The sequence below is a fragment of the Nothobranchius furzeri genome, chromosome 5, assembly GCF_043380555.1.
Source record: "Nothobranchius furzeri strain GRZ-AD chromosome 5, NfurGRZ-RIMD1, whole genome shotgun sequence".
Taxonomy (NCBI): Eukaryota; Metazoa; Chordata; class Actinopteri; order Cyprinodontiformes; family Nothobranchiidae; genus Nothobranchius; species Nothobranchius furzeri.
The window spans coordinates 12,382,878-12,409,041 of record NC_091745.1 but is presented as its reverse complement, the minus strand read 5'-3'; the positions used below and the strand labels follow the sequence as shown (position 1 = coordinate 12,409,041).

At 45.8% G+C, this 26,164-nt stretch overlaps 2 protein-coding genes across 2 annotated transcripts in view; one reads left to right on the top strand and one right to left on the bottom strand.

Moving 5' to 3' along the window:
- The window catches only part of LOC129160822 (uncharacterized), a 40,647-nt gene that overhangs the window by 1,305 nt on the left and 13,178 nt on the right, over positions 1 to 26,164 (bottom strand). The window lies entirely within an intron of this gene.
- LOC139069965 (zinc finger protein 271-like) overlaps positions 1 to 26,164 on the top strand; it is a 90,154-nt gene that overhangs the window by 53,957 nt on the left and 10,033 nt on the right. Inside the window, exon 2 of the mRNA XM_070551437.1 lies at positions 15,201 to 15,698. Coding sequence (XP_070407538.1) covers positions 15,201 to 15,698 — 498 coding nt within the window. The remainder of the gene's footprint in view (positions 1 to 15,200; positions 15,699 to 26,164) is intronic.

Genomic DNA, 26,164 nt, shown 5'->3' with positions numbered 1-26,164 from the left:
GAACCGGAGCCTCTCACACGCTCCCCACAGTGGAGTACAGTCGTGAAGAAGGGCAGGCCTCGTCAGAAGCTGGAGAAGGTTGCTGCAGGGATGCATGTTCCTTCCGCGACTAGACATAACAAGAGGCGTGGAGCCAGATGTATTATTGGCACTGGAACTGTGAGTACTATAAAAACTGTAAAGACAAAAGTAGTGACTGTGTTCGCCACTAAATTTGCCCCAGAAGTTGATGCAGAAACGCTCTCATTGTATCTTAAAGAGAAACTTAACAGAGACGTCACCTGTCTGAAAATTGTTAATTTACGGAGCAGATTTGGCTCCTTTAAGGTTACGGCTGAGTGTGATGACATTGGTGAAATGTATAACCCTGAGCTTTGGCCTGAAGGGGCTCTGGTCAGACGGTATTATGAACCACGGAACCCCCGCTCTCTCCGCTCTGCTAATGTGTCTCCAGCAGGGGATGTTCCCCCTGGCCCAAGCACCTCAGCATAAGCATGTCTCTTCGGGTGCTATCCTATAATTGTCGTGGCCTGCGTCTGGGCCATGATGCAGGGGATAGAGCTCAACGTATTGTTGTGGACAGCTTGCTTGAAGAATGTGAAATATTGTGTTTGCAAGAGACTTTTTTACCTAAACAAGATCTGGACAAACTTAACTGCCTTAACTCTAAATTTTTCGGAGTGGGGGAATCAACTACTGATCTCAGCACAGCTATAGTCAGGGGTAGAATATCAGGAGGAGTGGCTGTGCTTTGGAACAAAAGAATTGATGCTGTAATTAAGCCACTTAGACTGGATGTAGATTGGTGTATTGGCATACAATATATCCAGAATAACATTAGTTTTGTTATCCTTAATATTTATACTCCATACGAAATTGCTGGAAATGAAGGGGAATATATTAGTAGGTTGGCTTTTATTAATGCATTTATTCAAAGTCACAGTACTTATAGTATATATGTTGTGGGCGACTTTAATGCTGATCTTTCAGATAAAAAATCTCAATTTGCTAAACACTTAATACAGTTGTGTGAAGACAATGATCTTGTTCTATCTAGCAAAGTGCTGTTGCCAAAAGACAGTTACACATATATTAGTGAGAGTTGGCATACTACATCATGGCTGAATCATTGTATTAGTACAGCTGATGGTCATGCAGCTTTGGATAGCATGTCTATAAAATATGGGGTAACTGTGTCAGACCATATACCTCTTGCTTTCTCTATAAATGTGGAACAACTGCCTAGTACAATGGGAGTTAATTATGTCAATAATTATGATAATATAAAATTAGAATGGGCAGCATTAAGTGACAAAGACATATCGGGTTATAGTTATAATACAGATCAATACCTGAACAATATCTCTGTGGCTAAAGAGGCTATCCTGTGTGAAGATGTCAACTGTAAGATTCTTAAACACAAAAGTGATCTATGCTCTATGTATGAGGATATAGTGGACGCTTTGTATGAAAGTGGTAGACCTTTTCATGTCAAAGGTAAGAATAAGCAGAAACCTCATATCAGGCCTGGCTGGAAAGAACATGTTGCCATGTATCAGGATGAAGCGCGGGTAGCTTTTAAATGTTGGGATATGGTTGGGAGACCTAGGCAGGGTGTGGAATTTGAACAGAAAAAACGTGCAAATGCCAGATATAAGTATGCTGTTCGTTTTATATCAAAAAATGAGCAGATCATGAGGGCAGATTCAATGGCCAGGAAATGTATGAGTCATGATGTCAAAGGTTTTTGGAAAGATGTGAAAACAGTTAATAATTGCAAATCATCTCTACCAGGTGTTGTTGAAGGTGTTTCTGGGGAAGATAATATTGTAGCATTATGGAGACATCATTATTATGCATTGTTTAATTGTTTGAAAGGTGACCAGCATGAGGATGGCTCTGTAATTAATGATGAATCTATATGTGTAACGACCCATGAGGTGCATGATGCTATTCACAAACTAGCTGATAATAAGGCTTCTGGTCTGGATCACATTAGTGCAGAACATTTGAAATATGCTAGCCAAAGACTAGCTCCCCTTTTAGCTCTATGTTTTACAGGGTTCATGATTCATGGCATACTACCAGACTCAATGATGGCAATTCTGCTTGTTCCAGTCATTAAGAACAAATCTTGAAGGTGACCAGTATGGATAATTATAGGCCGATTGCACTAGCCAGTGTTTTATCTAAAGTTCTTGAAAGAATCATATTTGATAGAGTCACTGTGTACCTCAGTTCCTTGGATAATCAGTTTGGCTTTAAGCCAAAACATGGTACTGACATGTGTATATACGCACTTAAAGAAATGGTCAATTTGTACAGAAATAGAAATTCTTCTGTCCTTATGTGTTTTATTGATGCTTCTAAGGCTTTTGATCGTGTAAACCACAGAAAACTTTTTATTAAGTTAAAGCTACGGGGGGTCCCTGGGTTTATTGTGAGAATCCTGTCTTACTGGTATGCTCATCAGAAGATACAGGTTAAATGGGGTGCCAGCATCTCTGCACCATTTGGCGTTAGTAATGGTGTTAGGCAGGGTGGAATTCTGTCTCCTATCTTATTTAATCTGTATCTTGACGATCTGTCTGTGCAGCTCAGAGCCTGTAACACAGGATGTTTGATGGGTACAACTTTGATCAACCATCTGATGTATGCTGATGATCTGGTGGTCTTTAGTCCAAGTAGTGCTGGTTTACAGCAGCTCCTAAATATCTGCTCTGAATATGGTGTGCAGTACGATATTCAGTATAATGCTGTTAAAAGTGCTATCTTGATATGTAGAACCAAGCAGGATAAAAAGCTAAACTTTCCTGTGTTCAAACTGTCTAATAGTGATCTTAATGTGTGTGAGAAGATGAAATACCTTGGCCACTTTATAACTGATCAAATGCGTGATGATGCTGACATCCACAGACAGTGCTGTAAGCTGTATGCACAAGCTAACACTATAGCTCGTAAGTTTGGTTTTTGTTCACCTCCAGTTAAGGTGGCTTTATTTAAAGCATATTGTACTCTGCTCTACACAGCCCAACTGTGGTCATCCTACAATCAAAGCAGCATGAACAAGCTGCAAGTTGCATACAACGATGCCTTAAGGATCATACTTAAAATACCCAGAGGGGGCAGTGCCAGTCAGATGTTTGTAACAGCAGGCGTTTGTACTTTTAAAGCTCTTTTAAGAAAACTCATATTCACTTTTATAGGCCGACTGGATAGCTCTGCCAACAGAATAATTTTAGCAATCACTGATCCTACTGTGAGCAGTTGTCGCTATTTCTCCAGTATAAGGAAGTACTGGTTGAAGTGTTTGTGTGGTTAACCTTGTGTGGAACAGTTTATAGTAAAGCTTTTAATTACATTTAGATTTTTATTCAATTTTATGCTGTTATCTTTTTATTCTATTTATCTATTTTGTTTCATTGATCTGTTGTTTTATATGTATTTTATCTGGACCTAAGAGTCTGTCAATAAAGATTATCTATACTCCCGGTCGCACACTCGGGTCATCCAGCCTGTTGCTCCTCGAGGTACCAAAAGCGTGTTATAAATCATGCGGACAAAGAGCTTTCTCTGTTGCCGGTCCCAAATTGTGGAACGAACTTCCAGCCGCAGTTTGACAGACATCCTCCTTGGCAGTGTTTAAGTCTAGACTAAAGACACACTATTTTACCCTTGCTTTTAACAGTTAGCTGTTATTTTGGCTTTTACTACTCTTACTTTATCATCCATTGTAAGGTTTTTATTGGTACTTTTTTATTGGCTTGTTTCTTATTTGTTGACTGTATTTTATTGCTCTGTTTTATGTTTTTATCTCTGTCATTGTGCGACTATTCAGCACTTTGGTTGGCTGTATGGCTGTGTTTTTAAAGTGCTATATAAATGTAAGGCAGTGACTGGAATAAGTCACAAGGTGTCGCTGTTGAGCTGGACATATATTGTAGATTTTAGCAATTTTGACCATTTGTCCTCTGCAGGACACCGTAGTTCAGTTTTATCGTTCGCGCGGGCGCCACTTTGGGTTCAGTGTTTACTGTGATTTGTAAAGGCCATTAGCGGAGTCGGAGTGGTGGTTGCCCCATCATCTAAATAAAGAAAAAGCCGGTGCGGTCCGAGCCACAAATTGAACGCCTGTGTCCGACTGGTCTCTTTATTGTGCACCCCAATCCAAGACAAAATTACACAACGCAGAGTCCTGGGTGTAGGGAGGCCCCTGCACGGGTTGGGTTACATCTTTGGTGCCGTGACCCGGATTGTGGCCCCTCGAGACCAAAGAGAAACCAAGGCCATCACCCCCCAGCTACGTCACTACAGTAAGAGGTGTTGCCACCCGATGGGGTACTGAACTAAGTTATAACTGCCTGTGCAGCTGTATTACTGGGACTTTCACCTCCTTTGAAAGTGAAATCTTGGGGCAGTTTTATTTTAGGGTTTTCTGTCGTAGAAAAAAAAACTCAGAGAATTGAATTGAAGCAAGGATGTTAAATGATGTTCCCTGTCTAAAATGATAATCATTGAATATGGTTAAGCACTTGCTGCTGATTTGTGTCATTCACAACCTCGGGGCTGAAGATAGTTGTTTAACTGCACTCTGAGTTTGACGCTGTTTCTTTGTGTGAATTCTTTTTTTTTTTTTTTTTGCGTTATGAGATGATAGTTGTCATACATCTGTGTTGTGTTCTATTTTACTAGAAATATATTGTACTTGTTCCTAGTGAAGCCTATTACAAGTAACTAGGGCTGCAACAACGAATCGATAAATTCGATGAAAATCGATTACTAAAAGCGTTGGCAACAAATTGCGTCATCGATTCGTTGTGTTGCACAACTCTTCCAAAAGCGCCCCCCCTTCCCGCCCGCCATTGCGCGCAGACAGATCAGCGCGAGGGAGAGCCGGCAGTTGTTTGGAAGAGGAACATGGCAGAAGCAGCGAGAGTCAAAAAAGTAAAAGCTTTTTCAGTTTGGGAGCATTTTCAGTTAAATCAGGTGAAGACATGCGTTACCTGCAACGTTTAGGTCAGACTTAGCATGGCACGGGATGATGCAGCGTCTTAAACGCAATATGTCGGGATCATCAGCGAGGAAGGAGAGAACTCTGTGTCCGGGTAAATTAAAAACTTTTCAAAAGTGATTCATCCAAGTCCCGGATTATTACACAGGCTAGACATGCCCTAAGATCGTAAAAAAAAAGAGTCTAGTCGTGAGCGCGACGCTTATTAGATGAGCGGGGGGGGGGACTCGCGCTGCTGCGAACCGGTTCCGCCCAAGGCCGGTTTAACTGGGCAATTGCCCAGGGCCCACGAACTCTAAAGGGCCCAGGGCACGAGCAAAATACTGTATCTATAATTTCCCGCTTTATGAGGACTATGGTGACCGTACGTTCCGTTTTCCCCGGACGTGTCCACTTTTCACTCTCTGTCCGGCGCGTCCGGACTGGGGGTACTTGTATTGATGAAAATGTCCGGCTTTTCATCCAGGAGCAGGGATCGAATTATGGGGGAGCTGTATATCCTACACATCCGGGGAGCCGGAAAAAAAGTTTTCTATATTATATCATTTTTGGACTCTTTTGAGCAGAGAGCGGCACAGCGCATTGCTGCGCAGCGATCCAGGCAGCTGCTTCCAGCGCACGGTCCATTCTCAAAGTGGCGCAACCAAAAAACTATAATTAGCACACGATCGTTCATGTCTGCACATGTTCTCTATTTTCTGTCTTGTTTGTGCCTGCAGCGCTCTGCCACTGCGGAGCTCATCACCTGTGCTGCGGTGATTTCACCTCACGCAGCATCGAAAACGCGCTCTCCGCTACGGTCAGGAGATCCCTTTGATCTGCACAGAAGTAACTGATGAGGTGAAAAAGTAATAATCCAGGCAGCAGTTTTTCTGGAGAGTTTAGAGGAGATGCAGGAAGATGAGAGACAGACAGGACAGGGAAATAGTTAAATAAAAACAAGAAAACAAAACTAAGTGTTGAAAAGTAAAATGTAGGTAGATTTATCTCCACTACACGTTTTTACCTATAAAACAATGTTACACACATGTAATATTTATAAATTTGATACTATTCAGATTACCTTCAACACTCAGTCACACACCCAGGGCCGTTTCAAGACATTTTGGGGGCCAAGGCAAAATGCCCCCCCCCCCCCCCCCCCCATAACTGGGCTCCCCAGAAGCCTCTGTGTAATTCATACCCTCTCCAGTAGTGTTAGTTATACAGTGTTTATAAAAGCCCCTCAGGCATTACTGACATGTTCTAATATTATCAGATGAAAAACTAAATTATCAGACATGCTGTCTCATCTGCTGCTTTTCTAAACTTGCAGAAAGTAACAAAACCATTTGAAAGCCACTATTTGTGGATTCTCTGAAAGTTTCCATGGAGTGTGGGACAACTTATTTTTTCAGTCATTTTTGGAAATAGTGATACATTTTGATTAATTCACAGCCTATGTTTAATTACATTTAAAAATTAGTTGTTTGACATCCCCAGTTATAATAAATGTCTACAGATGAGATCAAACAAAACAGATGAGAATTGCCCTTAAGCTGTTTAATTGGACCAAGCATTTTAGGTCACAGATAGATGTAGCTTAGGGTCTCTGTCTATACACCTTATAAGACAATTTAGGTGATGGCATGTTGTTTTTCTGCTATTGAACTGTTTTCTAATAATGTTGTGTTAAATAAAGTGAAGGAAGGAGAGAAATAACGTTTCCCTAGCAGTTTTTAAAAATTTCCCCATGTAATCCGATTAATCGATTAATCGTGTCGAGACCCCATCCGATTCATCGATTATCCAAATAATCGTTTGTTGCAGCCCTACAAGTAACCCACACATAATTTCCTGTGCAGCTAAATTAGAGATGCAGGACAGTAACAATGATGAGGGACTATGCAGACACTCCAAAGAGGGATCAGCCTCACTTTTTGAACGAAGGGGCAACAGCTAGCACCAGTACAGTGGACCAACAGTCATCAGTGAAATCGAAGCTGGTCACCCAGTTCCCCAGTTTCACTGGCCAGCGGTTACAGCACCACACCCCAATCAGGGGCCTCACCGACTCTGGGCCGACCACACAACAGACCCCACCACCAGCCATGCTTTCACCTCACGCTGATCGTGGTGTAGCTCCGGCTCATGCACCACCACTGCCCGGCTATGGAGGCCAAATGCAGGTGCCCCCACACCCATCTGAAATTCGCCCATGGTCAGTGCCAACCAATCAGACAAGCCAGTCCAACCACAGCCCCATAACTACAGCCCCTCCAGTGTTGCAGCCAGATGTACAGTTAACCATGCCCCCTGCGTTTTCCCCTCAGGACAGTGGCCATGGTCCCACTGCTACACCGGCTCCCCATGTTGCCTCATATCCTAACTACCCAATGATGACTGTCCCATTCAGCTCCCAAACATACACCAGCTATCTGTATTCCACACCGGCCCCCCAAGCCACCATATCAAGCCCCCTAACACTGCAGGGAGTGGGCTTAATGAACAATCCCTCTGCAGCCAAGCTGACCCTTGAAAGTTCAAAGCATGGGCGGACCCCCTTTGTGCCCCATATGCCACTAGCTGCTGTACACGACACTCGAGCTCCCTTCCCCTCACCTGCTGTAAGCCCCGACACTGTCATGCCCCCTATCGTGAACATGACCCAGGGAGGTTTTATAGCTCCACCCGACACCCATGCCTCAATGCACGTACCACCCACCGCTTCAGACCCCCATGTTAGTGGACACCCTGGCATACCCCCCCCCCCCCAGCAGGTACATACTTCTTTAAGTACTCCTGGCGGGGCTGCAGCCAACGTTTACTCCCCACTAGCTGCCTACGGTGGTTTTATACATACCAAGTGAAAAATGTCCAAGTCTTCACCGGCAGTGCTGACAGTAAGGTGCTCGTAGAGGACTGGTTTTGTGACATGCAGTATCTTCTTGAGACAATAGAGCTCCCCGTCCACCTCCGCTTTTCCATGATGGTGCGTCACCTAACTGGTGAAGCCCGAAAGCTGGTTTTGAATCTACCTCTCCATGACCAAACACCCGAAAGGGCATTCGAAGATCTGAGAGCAGAGTACGGCGACACACAGAGCTCCTCAGATCTGCTAGCTGACTTCTATGAGCGTGTTCAGAGGTCAGGGGAGTCTGCCTGTTCATATGCTATAGCACTGGAGGCAACGCTGCGAGCCGTGGAGGAAAACCAAAGAGGAGGCAAGCCTTTCCCTGACCGTGACAGTAAACTCACCCGACAGTTCATACGGGGGATTAATTATGAGGATGTATATGCGAGAATCTCGCCGATGAAGCCCCGGCTTTTGAGTTTCCGTGAGCTGCAGACTGAGCTTCGAAATTTGGCAAAAGAAACGAAGAGATTCCTGCCTCAAAACAAGTCAAAGAAGACTTATGCTCAGGTACAAGTGGCATCGGAGTGTAGTGTGAATGGGAAGGCAGAGAAGGCCAAACATTCCTCAGAGTGGTATGAGCTAGCTAGGATGGTCAAGAAATTAGCATTGAGCCAGGAGGAGCAGGTGGTCAAGTTGACCCACCTTGAATCGAGAATTAATGCTCCATCCTCTGCCACTCGACTGAGAGTCCGACCACCTCCTGGGGCTACAACACCAACACCGGTCGTCACATGCTACCGGTGTGGGAAGCAAGGACATATAGCACTGGTTTGCAGAGCAGTGCTCCCAGGGCCTGACCAGACATGGCCACATGATCCTCAGCCGGTGACTCCCATGGAGGGAAACACTTACTCAGCTCAGCCTTTAAACAGATAAAGCCCATGGTCGCTGGGGCAACAATGGGCGAGCAGCAAGTCCTCACACTGCAGGTGAACAAAGGTGACGGAGGAGAAGGCACTCCCCTAGTTGGTCCCAGGAATGAGGGGGAGGTGGAAGTCAACGGGATGAAGTGCAGGGCACTCATCGACTCTGGCTCCCACATAACCAGTATTACGCATCAGTACTGGCGCAGCCACCCCACCCTCCATAAACAAAAACTACAGCCCTCTAAGATACCCATAGAAGGTGCAGGGGGCCAGAGTGTCACCTACCATGGTGTGCTACGCATTAACCTAAAATTGTTGGGGAGAGAGTTTAAGGGTGTGCCGGCTTTTGTTGTCCCTAACACAGAGTATCGCTCCTCGGTTCCTCTGCTTGTGGGAACTAATGTCCTCCGTGCCTCCAGAAGCCACCTCCAGGCCACCTACGGCCAGCAGTTCCTTCTCCAGGTCAAGGAGACCCATCCGGAGTGGTACACCTCCCTGCTAGAGATTAGGAACACTGAACAGTGTGATGTGGATGACACAGTGGGCCCCGTCGTTTACACTGGCCGTAAGGTACACATTCAAGCAGGGAAAGAGATGGATTTAAGGTGCAAAATAAAAGCTGGACCACAAAGAAAGACATATACAGCCCTAATTGAAGGCCACCCCTCCCTGCGGTTCAGCCAAGGCATCCTGGTCGCCAGAGTTCTGGCTGATGTAAAGAAAGGATGTGCCCCAGTAAGGGTGATGAACCTCTCCGAGCATGCTATCACTATCAAGCCTCACACACATCTGGCCAAGGCATCACTGGTGGGAAGTATTGTGGACTTTTCAGACAGGATGCAGGGCAGTCATCATATTAGCGGAGGTGGAGAAGCATGTCTGGGTATGGGCCATGTGGTGGCAAGCCAAGAAGTGGATTTAAGTGGAGCAGACGTCGAGAACGAGCACCAGCGCTCCCTTCTTAAAGAGCTTGTGGAAAGGATCGTGGGTGTGTTCTCACAACACCCCATGGATTACGGCCATACAAAGACTGTGCAACATGAAATCCCTCTGGTTGACTCTAAGCCATTCCGACTGCCTTACCGTAAGATCCCCCCATCACAGTGGCAGGATGTGAGAAGGTTGCTGACAGAAATGGAGGCAGCAGGAGTTATCAGGCACAGCAAAAGCCCGTACGCTTCACCTGTTGTGATCATAACCAAGAAAGATGGATCACTAAGGCTGTGTATTGACTACAGGAAACTGAACTCCTGTAGCACGAGAGATGCTTTTCCTCTCCCCAGAATAGAGGAAGCCCTGGAGGCTCTAGGCCAGGCAAGATACTTCTCCACCCTTGACCTCACTTCTGGTTATTGGCAGGTGGAGGTGGCAGAGCATGACAAACACAAGACGGCATTCAGCACCCCCATGGGACTGTTTGAAGCAAATCGTATGCCTTTTGGACTACAGAATGCTCCCTCCACCTTCCAGAGACTCATGACCTGCTGCTTTGGCGATCTGAACTTCACCCACCTCCTAATCTATCTTGATGACCTCATCATATTCTCCAAAACCTTTGATGAGCATCTGGAAAGACTGCAGCTGGTGTTCGATCGGCTTCGGGAGCATGGCTTGAAGTTAAAGCCTTCTAAATGCCAGCTAGTGAGAAGGGAGTTTCAGTATCTGGGCCACTTGGTGTCTGCTGAGGGGATCCGGACAGACCCAGAGAAGATCAACAAGGTGAAAAACTGGGTGAGGCCCACAAATCGCAAAGAAGTGTTGCAATTTCTGGGGTTTGCTGGATACTATAGGCGGTATGTAAGTGGGTACTCTACCCTAGCTGCTCCCCTGTACCGCCTAACCACGGGTGACCCCAGAAAGAAAAAGAGAGGGGGAAAGAACAGTCTGGCCACCATTCCACCCTTTTGTGGACAGATGAATGTGAGAAGGCATTTCGGACCCTAAGAGAAAGACTGACAAGCGTTCCAGTGCTAGGATATCCTGACTATAGCTTGCCTTTTGTTCTGCAGATGGACGCCTCAGGGGAGGGTCTGGGCGCCGTTCTAGCTCAGGTCCAAGGGGGAGTTGAGAGGGTCATAGCCTTCGCCAGCAGAGGTTTGAGCCCAACAGAGACAAGGTATCCTGCACACAAACTCGAGTTTCTTGGTCTCAAATGGGCGGTCACAGATAAATTCTACGACCACCTCTATGGGCGTAGGTTCTCGGTACAGACAGACAATAACCCTCTCAAGTATGTTATGTCCTCAGCGAAGCTGGCTGCCACAGGCCAGCGGTGGGTGTCGAGGCTGGCTTCTTTCGATTTTGATGTCCGGTATCGGAGGGGACAGAGCAACACAAACGCTGACGCCCTCTCTCGCATGTCTAACCAGGAGGTCATGCACATCCTGCAGACATTCCCTCAGTGGGTGGGTGTCAACGAACAGGGGCAGGGTGTGACACAGGCTACCCAGAAGACTCAAAGCCCCTCTGGCCATGGCGTGCATACAGGGGAGGAACTGGAACTTGGGCCCCCTACATCCACTGAGCCTTACAGGGATGTGGGGATGGAATCCCTGCCCACCATGACCAAACAGGAGATTCGTGCAGGGCAGAAATAAGACCTTGTTATTGGCCCTGTCTTGCACTATAAGAGTATGAACCAGAGACCACGCCGCAGTGAGCGAAGGAGTGGTGAAGCACACGTGCGCCTTCTCTTAAAGGAGTAGAGAAGGTTAGTGGTAAGGGATGGCATCCTGTACTGCTGCATCCAAGACAGCCAAAGAGGAGTAGTTGAGCAATTGGTGCTACCAGAGGATTTGCGTATGTCAGTCAAGACTGCTCTCCACAATGCCTCAGGCCATCTTGGTTTTGAGAGGACATTGCACATGAAAAGGGAGAGATTTTTTTGGCCACAGATGTTTCAGGAAATCAAGGCTTGGTGCGAGCAATGTGAGAGGTGCTGCCTTAGAAAAACTCCAACCGCAGGGGTCAGGGCCCCCCTGGTCAGTATCCATAGCAGTGCCCCCTTGGAGCTAGTTTGTGTGGATTTTATGACTCTGGAGAAATCAAAAGGTGGTATCGAAAATATCCTCGTGGTCACTGACCACTTCTCACATTATGCGCAAGCATACCCCACTAAAGACCAAAGAGCCAGCACAGTGGCTAAGGTGCTGTATAGAAACTTTTTCTGTCGGTTTGGCTTCCCAGCAAAATTGCACGCAGACCAAGGGCGCAATTTTGAAAGTGCTGTGGTAAAGGAGCTTTGTAAATGCACCGGCATCACTAAGACCCGCACTACGCCTTATCACCCACAGGGCAATGGTACAACCGAACGGTTTAACCGCACCCTCGTGAACATGCTGGGGACACTAGAACCTCACCTGAAGCCCCGGTGGCACGAATATGTGGATGCAATGACACACGCCTACAACTGCACCCGCCATGATTCGACAGGGTACACACCATACTACTTGATGTTTGGCAGGCACCCACGGCTCCCTCTCGATTTGGTGTTTGGACAATCAACCGCTAATGGGTCGGGGGGATATAGCGAGTATGTCCAGACCCTGCATGACTGCTTGTCACGGGTTTATGCACCGGCTAATCAGGCCTCTCGCCAGGCTAAGGGCCATCAGAAAAGATACTATGACCGACACACAACCAGTCACAGCTTCAGTCCGGGTGACAGAGTCCTGGTTAAAGTGTGTCATGTGGAGGGGCGAAGCAAACTAGGAGTCAAGTGGGAGTCACGTCCATACATTGTGGTGAAGAAACAGCCAGACATGCCGGTGTATGTAGTGCGATCGGAGAATGGTGATACAGAGAGAGTGGTCCACCGCAACCTACTCACACAGTGTATGTTTCTTCCCATGGAGCAGGTGGGAGAGGAGGCAAGGGAGGAAATGGAGCTTGATGTGGAGGAGGTTCATGGAGGAGAGGTTGTTAGACACAGAGGACAGTGGAGAGCAGGCTGGTGAAGAAATCAGACAGGAGGAAGAGTCGGACACAATCAAGGACGGGGAGGCAGATAGCCTGGAAGGGGGTGTGGAGGGAATTTCACCTGAAGCATCAAATACATCTCTTGCCCCCACAGGACCAGAGGAAAGGGACACAGAGGCAGGACAAGGGAGTGAAGAGGGGAGGGGGAATGAAACTGCCAGGGGCACCCCCTCATCTCCCAGACCAAGTGAACCAAGGAGGAACTTGCCGAGGAGTCGGCAACCCCCAAAGAGACTGACTTATGGGTCAAGAGCTATTGAACCAAGGAAGGATCAGAAGAAGATAGAAAGGGGATGGAAGCTGTGGCAGAGGGCAAAAGCAAAGAGGGCTGCAAGAAACATGTAGGAATACAGCCAGTGTACCCATACTAATAGGATACACACATAGACATTGTTGCATTATACTGCGCATCTTCCACCACCGCTATTCTTATATACATTTTGAGACTGTTCTGTTTTGTTTTGTTTGATGACCGGGACGCCATCACTTAAAGGAGGGGCGGATGTAAGGCAGTGACTGGAATAAGTCACAAGGTGTCGCTGTTGAGCTGGATATATATTGTAGATTTTAGCAATTTTGACCATTTGTCCTCTGCAGGACACCGTAGTTCAATTTTATCGTTCGCGCGGGCGCCATTTTGGGTTCAGTGTTTACTGTGATTTGTAAAGGCCAGCAGCGGAGTCGGAGTGGTGTTTGCCCCATCATCTAAATAAAGAAAAAGACGGTGCGGTCCGAGCCACAAATTGAACGCCTGTGTCTGACTGGTCTCTCTATTGTGCACCCCAATCCAACACAAAATTACACAACGCAGAGTCTGGGGTGTAGGGAGGCCCCTGCACGGGTTGGGTTACATAAATAAAGGTGGTATGGTATGGTACTGTATGGAAGACACTGCCACGTTTCATCTTCAAAGCTCTCACTGATGGAAGGAGGTTTTGGCTCAGAATCTCACGATTTATGGCCCCATTCATTTTTTCCTTAACACGGATCAGTCGTCCTGTCCCCTTAGCAGAAAAACAGCCCCAAAGCATGATGTTCCCACCCCCATGCTTCACAGTAGGTATGGTGATCTTGGGATGCAACTCAGTATTCTTCTTCCTCCAAACACGACGAGTTGAGTTTATTCCAAAAAGTTCTACTTTGGTTTCATCTGACCACATGACATTCTCTCAATCCTCTGCTGTATCATCCATGTGCTCTCTGGCAAACTTTAGACGGGCCTGGACATGCACTGGCTTCAGCAGCGGAACACGTCTGGCACTGCAGGGTTTGATTCCCTGCCGTTGTAGTGTGTTACTGATGGTGACCTTTGTTACTGTGGTCCCAGCTCTCTGCAGGTCATTCACCAGGTCCCCCCGTGTGGTTCTGGGATTGTTGCTCACCGTTCTCATGATCATTGTGACCCCACAGGATCTTGCGTGGAGCCCCAGATCGAGGGAGATTATCAGTGGTCTTGTGTCTTCCATTTTCTGATAATTGCTCCCACAGTTGATTTTTTCACACCAAGCTGCTTGCCTATTGTAGATTCACTCTTCCCAGTCTGGTGCAGGTCTACAATTCTTTTCCTGGTGTCCTTCAAAAGCTCGTTGGTCTTGGCTATAGTGGAGTTTGGAGTCTGACTGTTTGAGGCTGTGGACAGGTGTCTTTTATACAGATAATGAGTTCAAACAGGTGCCTTTAATACAGGTAACGAGTAGAGGACAGAAAAGCTTCTTAAAGAAGAAGTTACAGGTCTGTGAGAGCCAGAGATTTTCCTTTTTTGAAGTGACCAAATACTTATTTTCTACCCTGATTTACAAATAAATTCTTTAAAAATTCTGCCATGTGAATTCATGGATTTTTTTTTCACATTCTGTCTCGCACAGTTGAATTGTACCTATGATGTAAATTATTGACCTCTGTCATCATTTTAAGTGGGAGAACTTGCACAATCGGTGGTTGACTAAATACTTTTTTTGCCCCACTGTATATATAAATATACACACACACACACACACACACACACACACACACACACACATATACACATGTATAATAGTAACAACAATAAATCTCCCAAAATGCTAATTTGTAAGATTCCTTTGCTTTGTAGTGCTTTAGCCTGCTGAGAGCTTAAAAGTTAAAGATTGTTACTGACAGCAGCTGCATCTAAGTGTTTATTAATTTTCCTTTTGACTGAATAGTTGCTGATTTTATCTTGGAGACGTTTCTCCTCACATAAGCTTCAGATCTAAAGCTTGGGTTGTGAGTAGGAGGCTTAGGAGTTATGGTCATAAACAAACACGCTGATTGTGATGGAAGTTTTTATTGTTCCTAAAGTAGAAATATGTTTTTATCTAAATGAAGTTCATGTTCTTGTTCCCTTTTCCCACATCTTGTAGCCAGTATCACTCATGGTGTAAATATAAAGGTATAGTGGTCTGTAACATCATGTCTGTGTTTCCTACAGATGTTCCACAGCTGGTGCTGGTTAAAGAAGAAGATCTTGAAGAACAGAGTGCTGGTGTGGACCAGCAGGACCCAGAACACCTCCACATAAAGGAGGAACAGGAGGAGCTCTGGACCAGTCTGGAGGGAGAGCATCTCTGTTTGAAGGAGGAGACTGAAGCTGTCAGGTTTCCTGTTACTGCTGTTTCTATAAAGAGTGAGGATGATGAAGAGAAACCTCTGGTCTCACAGCTTCATCAGCAGCAAATAGAAGACAGAGATGTTCCAACCAGCAGCTCAGCTGACCAGATGACAGCAGAAACTGGTGGAGGAGCAGGAACTAGCAGGAACCCAGATCTATACCCTCATGAACAATCATCTGCTTCTTCAGAGACTGAAGTTAGTGGAGATGATGATGATGATGGTGTGAATCTGGACTCTGAGCTGTCAGACTCTGGGTCTGAAACTGGAGATGAAGATGATGATGACTGGAATGAGAGCAGGTTTTCTGAGTCAGATGGTAAGTCTGTCAACAAGTTCTTCACAAGTGGTCTCCAGAGACACGTGAGGGAGACAAGTCATCCAGCAGTCAGGTCTTCAGGCTGTTTGGTTAATAAGAAATGTGTTAGCGTGAAGCAACATGTAGACTCGTGCAGGAAAGTCCAGAAGAAACCTAAATCATTTAGTCATGATGACTGTGGAAAAAGGTTTACTACAAATGTAAATAAACAAATCACATGAGAGTCCACACATAGCAGCTGCTGTTACAGAGTATGGGCCAGCCTCATCCCACCCATACTCTGCTTCTGGCCGCTAACAGGATTAGCAAAACCATATAATATACAGAAAACATCAGTAGAGTTTATTGTGTAACAATGTGTATTTACATCTTACGTATGAACCATAAAATGTGAGATTCCATAAAAATATGAAATATCAATCTGATGTGCTGCTCAATTAATCGAATTTTAGTCACGATTACGATCTGAGTTTTGAACGATTATAAAAAACAAAACAAGCCGATTATTTGCTCCTCCCACTTGCGCTGCCCTGAGTTGCAAATGAAGCGCTCCTCCCACAGTGTTGCCAACTTGGCGACTTTGACGCTATTTCTAACAGCTTCTCAGACCCCCTTCTTGACTTTTTAAATCTTAAAAGTACCTAGCGAACACCTCCGAAACATCTCTGGTAACCCTTAGCTACTTTCTGGATAACTGTCGTCGACGTTTCCTGCAGGTTAGCTAAACACTCCGCCTGCGCTCCGGACCGTTCTTCACAACATTAGGAAAGGGATTGATGTAGTGATGTGTCGGTCGCTAAAGAAACAGCTCTCGGAGCCGGCTCCCTGTTGGATTAACCAGAGTGAGTGACACACACCGCATCTGCGGACTCCTGAGCCGCTAAAAACGGCTAAATGTGCGTGTGCGGCGCGCTAAACACACGTGCAGCTTGCCCCGATTGCTGAGACCAGGTTGGGGGGTGGGGGGTGCAGCTGTGGTTGGGACATTTATTACATTAACTGATGGACTTGTACATACATAGTTTATTAATAAGGTAGAAATAGATAGAAGTAAGTTCCTCACGCTGATACATAATAACTAATCTCTGAGGACACTGTGCTAGTGTATTCTCCTACAGCACCTTGACACAACTTCAATAAATGTTATGCAACATTTTGTGAACATCAATTTATTTGTTATAAATGCCACTGTATAATTCTTGCTGCCAGTGTTTGCAAGATATTGGTATTTGGGTCTGTACTGGTTAGACTTAAATGAGTTAAACCAAGGTCTAAATCCCTTGGGTCATTAACTATGAGCTATAAGTATATTGGTCTTTTTATACTGGGGAATCAGGAGTTATTTTAGTGATCATCTTGTTTCTTATTTATTTTTGTCCTGATTGTGCCCTGAGCAATTTTATGACTGAATAAAAACAAATAAAATCAACATAAATAGAAAAATCGTCCTAAATAATCGTGATCTCAATTTCACTCACCATAATCGTGATTATTATTTTTGCCATAATCGAGCAGCCCTATCAATATGATGGATTCTTGAATATTTTTAACCAGAAGATTAGAACTTTTTATTGCAGAGATTATTTACCACTTAGTATTAACTCAGAGACAAGAGAAAGTGTCAGGTTTAAAAGTTTAAGAAGATTTATTTCTGCACAATTTAAACAAGACTAACTCTAAACACTCTGATAATGATGAATCTAGGTGTGAATGAGATGTGAGATGGATGGTGTGTGCGTGAGTGATGTTGTAATCAGAACTCTCGTATCCGGAGAGGCAAGTTCTGAGTGGGAATGATGTTCCACTCTAAACTATAGTGGGAGTTCCAGAACCACATGCAAACGCCATCCTGTCGGTCTACGTACCCCACAAGAACCTCCGTTGTAGGTCCAGAATGTCAATGGACCCAAAGCTCGTAGAAACAACCGTGGCCTGACCAGATTTTCCTCGAAATGTCCTCAGGTCACGACAAGTTATTATAGGTGTCAGCGAGACCCTGAAGGGGTCAGTGAGTTCAGCTTTTATTCTGAAGGAATCGTTGCGTTCAGGTGGTAACGTGCAACAGATTTTATCCAGCTTGTCAAGGGTCGACGGTTAAAAAGTTACAGGTGGCCGGCCCGAACGCTAGAACTTTTGAACTGAACTAAAGATGTCATGGGAAATAGTTTTATTCATTTGGATGTTTTGATTTACGGTCGAAACAGAATTTGACAGCAAAAGGGGCTTGTTCAAACACCACAGAAAACCATGCCACGCGTCACAAAGCGAAGGTTCTGATTGGTGAGACAAAAGGAAATGTGTCATGTGATTTAACATTTGCACTTTGTCTTGTGTCTAGTGGAAGCTGTGCCAAAATTATAATTACTACTGATTACAGATTATAATTCAAGTAATAACATTGTCATTTCACTCATTGATTGAACATCTGATTTCACACTATAATTGGTAATAACAAACGTTGTTTGATTATATTTATTAAAAGAGTTCTTTGTCCTGAGCTGTAGAGGGAGGCAAGCAACTGATAAGAAACAAGTCTGAAAGCCTTGGCCCAATCTGTTCCCGTCAGATTAGGCAGTTTGAGGGAGACCGGGTGTCTCCTTCCTTGAGCAGACACAGGCCATGACCTCAGGTCAGAAAACAGGTCATTTCATTACGCTACAATTGAAACATCAGATGAATTTAAAGCTACAGCTGTTTCTGTGAATGAGAAACAGGTAGTATCAATTTATGCAGCTCTACCACGGAGTGGCACAGCGTTGCTGAAGCCGTCAATGTTGTGAATTCTTCACAGAGATCTGTGGCGTATATAAAAAAAAATGGTCCAATCGGGATTGGATCCCCAGACTCCCGGGTAAAAGTCACGCTTGCTAACCAGTCACCCAAACGGAGATCTCCCTTGTCCAAGTAGCCAGGGCGCATGATCAATCGGCTCACAGTGAACGGACTCGCACTGTCACAGACGCATGACATTCTGTCTCAATCTGTCCCCCTGCTGATATTCTGCATTCCGTATTCTGCGCTTCAGGCTATGTGATTGTGTGTGAGTGCGTGTGTGTGTGGGGGGGGGTGGGGGGGGGGGGGGGGGGGTCTTGCTCTGTGTGAAAACGAAATAGTACAAGTGACAATGCTGCAGGATTTCATAATTTTATCTCCTCAGCACTGCAGTTGCTCTCTATGTCCAACATGTGCGTAAGCAGGGTCCTTAGTCAACTTAAAGTTGCGCACATTTTTCCGCTAAGTTTTTTTTTTCATAAATCCCAAAGTTTGCGTGGAACGTTGCTTACGCAGTTTTCCGACCCCGTTTTGTAGCATAAATGAGGCCCCAGGTGTTTTTCATCAAAGGGCTTGTCCGTGGACTGAGAATCCCGGTTGAAGAATAGACTGGAACGGTTCGAGTCCTCATCCGTTGATCAGGATGGTTTCAGTCTTAAGTTGATGAGTTCCTTGAAGTCCAGGTCTGGAATGCAAGAATGGAGTTTGGGATGTGAAAGCGCACAGTTCAACTTCTCAATAGGGAGACATCAGGGTCCTTCCATGGTGTGTTGAGGTGGTTGTCCACCTGTCAGGTAGCTGATCTTGTCCCCGAAAAGTCCTTCAGATCCTTTGACCGTGAAACCAGGTTGAAGATTGGGTGCAGGTGATTGAAGTAGTTCTCCTTTTCCAGTGTCTCTTCTTCGCTGTGTCCTGTCGTAGTTGCATCCAGGGGGTCTTCAGCCGAGTTGGGTGCAGATTACTTTGTCATGTAATAATAATAATGTTAATAATAAATCTCACAACACACAAAGTTGTGATTTTTTTATTTTATTGTTTTTTTTTGCTTTCCTGAAATATTTAGAGTGTTTAGAGCTTTTAATAGTTTAAATCTGTTAGATTGTTACTGGTAGCAGCTACATTTAAGTGTTTCAGTTTTCCTTTTGACTTTTGTGATGCTTCATGCTTCAGCATGTAGGTGTAGATTCTCAGTCATCCTGGACACGTCAACCTAAGAGATTTAATGAAAACATCTGGACGTTTCTGGTTATTAACTCTCATCCAAGAGACATTTTCAGCTCTAAACCTTGGGTTGTGAGCAGGCTTAGAAGTTGTGGTCAAAAACAATCAATCAATCAAAGCTTTATTTATATAGCACCTTCCTCGCGACCCTGTCGAGAAGCCCAAGGCGCTGAACACGGTACATGAGAAATGTGAAACTTGATGAGTAAATCGATAATAAAAGCAATTCAAATAGAGCAAAAGAGGTAAATCGTTAAAGTAGAAGACAAATGGGTAAAACAAGGAATAAAGAGACCAATGAAAGCAGGGAAATAAAATCAACATAAAAGAGGGCCTGACTCAAACACGTTCAGGGAACGCCAAGCGGAGGAGGTGGGTTTTTTAGGCGACTCTTAAAGCCTGGCAGAGATGGGGACAGCCTGACTGAGGGTGGCAACTGGTTCCAGAGTGACAGGGCTAGGACTGAGAAAGCCCGGTCCCCGCGAGCAGGCCCTGGACCGTGGATGAGATTTTAAATCCTTCGTGTGCAGGTGGACTTAAAGTCTCTTTGACTACTGCTGAGAGGTTTCTGACATAATTTATAGGCAAAACTGAAACTATTCAAGCTCAAATTCCCCAGCAATTTAGTTTTATTGATGAAGATATATGTTTTGATTCAACTACTTTGAATTCTTTTGACTCTGTATCCCCAGATATGTTGGATGAAATTGTTGGAAGGATGAAACCATCCAGCTCTGCACTCGACATCATTCCATCCTCTATTGTTAAGAATGTTTGGCCAGCTATTTCAAATATGGTTCATAATGTAATCAACGCTAGTCTGCAGTGTGGGGAAGTTCCAAAGAGTCTGAAAAGAACTGTAATCAAACCCCTTCCTAAGAAACCCGGTCTTGATGTCTCTGTATTATCCAATCATTGACCTATTTCTACTCTGCTATTTCGTTCTAAGGTTCTTGAGAAAGTCGTTTTTAAGCAATTGTCAGACCATTTAGATAATAACAAATTTTAGAAGTTTTTCAGTCAGCTTTTAGAACAAAGCATAGTACTAAAACTGTTCTTATGAGAGTGTTCAATGATATTTACAAATATACTGATGTGGGTGACAGTCTTTTTATTACTCTTAGATCTTACCGCTGCTTTGATACTCTTGATCATGTTATACTTCTCAATCGACTGGAGAAGTTTGTTGGTCTCTTGTTCAGCGCTCTTCTGGATGAGTTCCTACCTGTCTGACAGGTATTTTACTGTTAAGATTCGTAGCTTCTGCTCAAGTGATGCTCCCCTGAAATATGGGGTCCCACAGGGCTCTGTACTTGGTCCTCTGCTTTTCAATTTATATTTACTCCCTCTTAGGGCCATCTTTAGGAAATATGAGCTTGACTTTCATCTTTATGCTTATGATTGTCAGGTCTATGCTCCGGTTAAAGCTAAGGATTTAGCTCTGAGTTGTCTTTGTGAGGTTAATGATTGTGGATGGGTTGTAATTTTCTCCAGATTAGTGAGTCTAAGACTGAATCAATTATGTTTGCACCAAGTGGTGCTCCTGTAGTTACTCAGTCTCATATGATGTAAAGGATGTTATGTCTAATTTGGGTGTTAAGATTGATACTCTAGTTTAAATTTGATGTTCAAGTCAATAATGTGGTTCAAGTATGCTTTTTTCACCTAAAGAATCTTTATAAGTCCTTTTTGATGAGGAATCAGTTTGAGGAGCTTATTCATGCATTTATAATGCATTTTGTTTAGACTACTGCAATAGTCTTTACCTGGGTGTTGATCATGGATACATTGCTAGGCTGCAGCTAGTTCAAAATGCTGCAGCCCATCTTTAGACACGCACTGGTCGATTTGATCATATCACTCCAGTTGTTGCCTCTCTGCATTGGATCCCAGTTCAGTTCTGTGTTCAATTTAAGATTTTGGTTCTGGCCTACAAATGTTTAAATGGCCTTGCTCCTAGCTCTTTATATGGAATTCTAGTGCCAAATGTCCCATCTTGTGGATTACGGTCAGCCTGCCTAGTGAGCAGAACTAACTGTCATCACAAGCTGCTGATCTAGCAGCATGATGCTCATTATTATTTTATGGGTTACAGACGAGTGTTGATGCTCTGTGTTTTTATTTCTGCAGCGAGCCTTACAATCTCACCTCACTCCACCCACAGTTTCTTCTTAAAACACGTATTACATTTACTAGGAATGTCCCGATCCAATCACATGCTCGGAAATGGGACCCGATCACGTGTTTTCAGACTCGATCGGGACTCGGGCTTTACTTCCCGATCCGGACTCGGATACTGGGTTCAAATTACAGGAGAGCAACTTGGTTCTTCTTAAAGGTTGTCAGGCTCCCCTAATGCCCTTAACTTACACACCCAGAAGGAGCCCAAGAAAGATCCAGTTTTCACCTATATTATATCATTTATATGGACTCAGCGTAGCGGGGATTCTTTTGAGCAAAGATGCAGAGTGGCAGGCAGACCGCTGATTGTTCATGAACTCCAGCTGCGTTCTGCACACGGCCACGGTAACATTTTCTAAGTTTCTAAGTGGCGTCACAAAAAATATATAATTAACACACAGTCGTTCGTCTCGTCTCGTCTCGTCTTCCTCCGCTTATCTGGGTCCGGGTCGCGGGGGCAGCATCCCAACTAGGGAGCTCCAGGCCGTCCTCTCCCCGGCCTTGTCCACCAGCTCCTCCGGCAGGACCCCAAGGCGTTCCCGGACCAGATTGGAGATGTAACCTCTCCAACGTGTCCTGGGTCGACCCGGGGGCCTTCTGCCGGCAGGACATGCCCGAAACACCTCCCCGGGGAGGCGTCCAGGAGGCATCCTGACCAGATGCCCAAACCACCTCAACTGGCTCCTTTCGATCCGGAGGAGCAGCGGTTCTACTCCGAGTCCCTCCCGAATGTCCGAGCTCCTCACCCTATCTCTAAGGCTGAGCCCGGCCACCCTACGGAGGAAACTCATTTCGGCCGCTTGTATCCGCGATCTCGTTCTTTCGGTCATTACCCAAAGCTCATGACCATAGGTGAGGATTGGGACGTAGATCGACCGGTAAATCGAGAGCCTGGCTTTCTGTCGTTCGTGTCCATTCATTTTCTTTCTGGTAAGTTCTGTCTGTATTTGAGCATGACGTGTGGACGCGCTCGTGCTGCAGCGCTCGTCACTCCGCTTTTTTTGCGGTCAATCAATCAATTTGATCTGCTAGTTAAAGAGTTACTTGTGAGGTGAAAAAGAAGGAAGCAGGGAGGAGTTTTTCTGGAGGATTGGGAGATGCAGGAAGATCAAAGTCAAACAGGACAGGAAGATAGGAAAATAAAAACCAAGAAAAGAAAACAAAGTTCTTAAAAACAATAAATTTAGACTAGGTACAACATGTTTGTACCTGTATAAAGCAATAATTTATCTCTATGTAGTTGATACAATTCGGATCATCATCAAAACGCCGTCTCATGTCCAAGGACGTGTCATGTGCCGGGGTGAGTACTCCTCTCATTGTTTCCATCTTTGAGCTGCTGTGTTTTAGGAGAGGGAGGCTCCAGCTGCAGCTCATTGACAATCAGCGGGTCCAGCTATACGAGGAGGAGGTGATCACTCCTCGACGCCTGATGATTGATTTTTTGAAATTTTGAGTCTCTGTGGATTTACCCTGCTTACCTGTTCCTAGGATTTTTTGGATCGTTGTGGGCCTTACCTTGCCTCCTCAGGATACTCCTTGGACTTCTGAGGCTCCTCTGGTTCCCCTGTGGCTCCTCTGTTACCTTTCCACAGTCCCACTGGATTACTCACCTCCGCTGTATTACTCACTTGTGCTTCATAAATCTTCTGGACGCAGCACTCACCGTTCTCCTCTCCTCCCTGCCGGCCCGCTGTCCTGCTCTCCTCGCGCTCCCTCTCCTGGACACCCCCCTTTCTGGATATACCCCGGCACTCCACCTACCCTTCCTAACTTCTCAGTTCCCAGCTCCCCAGAAGTCTTAACTCTGCACCTAACTCGTTTTTTTTTCTTGCCTCCCTGTACTCGCCTGCTCCTCTGCTCTCCCCTCCTCAGACGCTGCGGTTCCATTGCAATCCCACTGGGCCTTATCCAGTGCGTCCTCAGTTCTCGATTATTTAAATAAAAGAATACTTTATTTTTACCTGTTTGGTGCGCGAGTGGTGATTCTGCATGCCTTAAGTTAAACTCGTTCCCAAAACCATGTCAGAATCATCCGGCCAAGCCGCTAACCCTGCAGATTCACCTCTTGCCGATCTGCTCAACAGGTTTTCTCAGCAGGAGCAAGCCCTGCCTCTGCTTATGAAACAGCTTCAAGCCACTAACAACCGTTTCCAGCAGTTGGAGGCCATGGTACGACAGGTACAACTCAGACTGTCCCAACCGCAGCCCCAGGCCCCCGCTGCGGAGCCTCCGCCTGCAGCCCCCGTTTCTCCTGCAGTTCCAGGACCTGCAGCAGCAGCTCCCCCGGAAGTTTCCTACTTCCATCCAGCCTCCTCACCACCAACGCCTACGTTCAGTGGTGAGTTCTAGGACTGTTACAGTTTTCTGCTGCAGTGTCGCCTTGCTTTCAAGCACTCACCAGGTGCTTTCCCCTCGGACTCAGTCAAGATCTCTTACTTAGTTCGATTACTTCGTGGGAGAACCCTAAGTTGGGCCAAGGCGAAGAGCCACTGTCCTACTTTCCTGTCGGACTCCTGGAGGACTTTTTGACTGATTTTAAATTAACTTTTGGCAGTACTGAGTCTGTTAAGGACATCAGTAAGAGACTGTGGAGTTTATCGCAGGGGCAGAGATCTGTTGCTGACTTGTCTGTGGAGTTTAGAACCCTGGCGGCTCGGTCATCCTGGAATGAGAAAGCCCTCCTCGCTGCCTTCACTGAGTCACTCAACGACCGAATCCGAAACCAGCTGGCGTTGTGCCCGGAACCCCAGTCGCTGGAGGAACTCATCCTCCTTGCCATTTCTATTGATAAACGCCAGCATGAGCTGCGGTACCAGAACTCCAGTACCAGAACCATCCCCACACTGGACCGCCATCATGTGTCGGGTACTCAGCCCTCCGCGGAGCCCACCACCACGGAGGAACCCATGCAGATGGGTAAAACCCGCCTCACCTGGGAGGAGAGGTCACATCGGATCAGGTCAGGTCTGTGTATGTACTGTGGGGAGCCAGGACACTTTGCTAAAGCCTGTCCGGCTCTGTTAAAAGGCAGAGCCCACCAGTAAAGATGGGACTACTGGTGGGCAGTAACTCTTCTTCTGCGAGCTCCCGCTGTGTACTTCAGTGTGTTGTATTTTTTTTTAACTCCGAGCAGTTTCCCATAGAAGCGCTTGTTGACTCTGGTTGTGAGCAGTCCTTGCTGGACCCTGACTTGGTTAAGAGATGGAAGATCCCAACCATTCGGCTCCCTACTCCGCTCTCTGTGTCCTCTTTGGACGGTCGGAATCTGACAACCATTACTCACCAGATCATCCTGTTGCAGTTACGAGTGTCAGGTAACCACACGGAGGCTTTGGCTTTTTATGTGTTTCCCTCTCTTCAGTCACCTCTGGTACTGTGACACTCCTGGCTCTCCCTCCATAACCCCCACGTGAACTGGGAGACTAACAGAGTTGAGGAATGGAGCTCCGGATGCTCACAGACCTGCCTCCGCTCAGCCTCACCCACTCTCCGCAGCCCCGCCTCTCCTCCAGCGTAAAGGATAGACCTGTCCTCTGTGCCACCGGTCTATCACGACCTCAGCCTGGTCTTCAGCAAGGATCGGGCGTCATCTCTCCCCCCACACAGGCCATTCGATTGCAGCATAGATCTACTGTCCGGGGCTCCGCTTCCCTCCAGCCGCCTTTACCACCTCTCTAAACCAGAGAGAGAGAGAGCATGGAGAGCTACATACAGGAGTCCCTGGCCGCCGGCCTCATCAGACCCTCCTCATCACCTCTAGGAGCGGGTTTTTTTCTTTGTTCCGAAGAAGGAAGGAACACTCAGACCCTGCATTGATTGCGAACAAATACCCGCTGCCTCTACTAACATCCACTTTTGAGCTCATTCAGGATGCTAGCATCTTCAGTCGCCTGGATCTCCGGAATGCCTACCATCTGGTTCGAATTCGTCAGGGAGACGAATGGAAGACCCCGTTTAAGACTCCCATCGGACATTTCGAATACTTGGTGATGCCCTTTGGTTTAACTAATGCACCAGCCGTGTTGCAGTCCCTAGTGAACTCTGTTTTAGGAGACTTTCTAAATAAGTTTGTAACAGTTTATTTATATGATATATTGATTTTTTCTAACTCTTTAGAGCAACATGTAAGACACGTTAGTGTGGTGTTGCAGCTTCTCCTGGAGAACCGCTTATGTGTAAAGGTGGAGAAATGTGTGTTCCACGTCCCCAAGGTAAAGTTCCTTGGATTCATCATTGAGAGCGGGAGGCTAAATGCAAACCCTGAGAAGGTCAGAACGGTCACTGAGTGG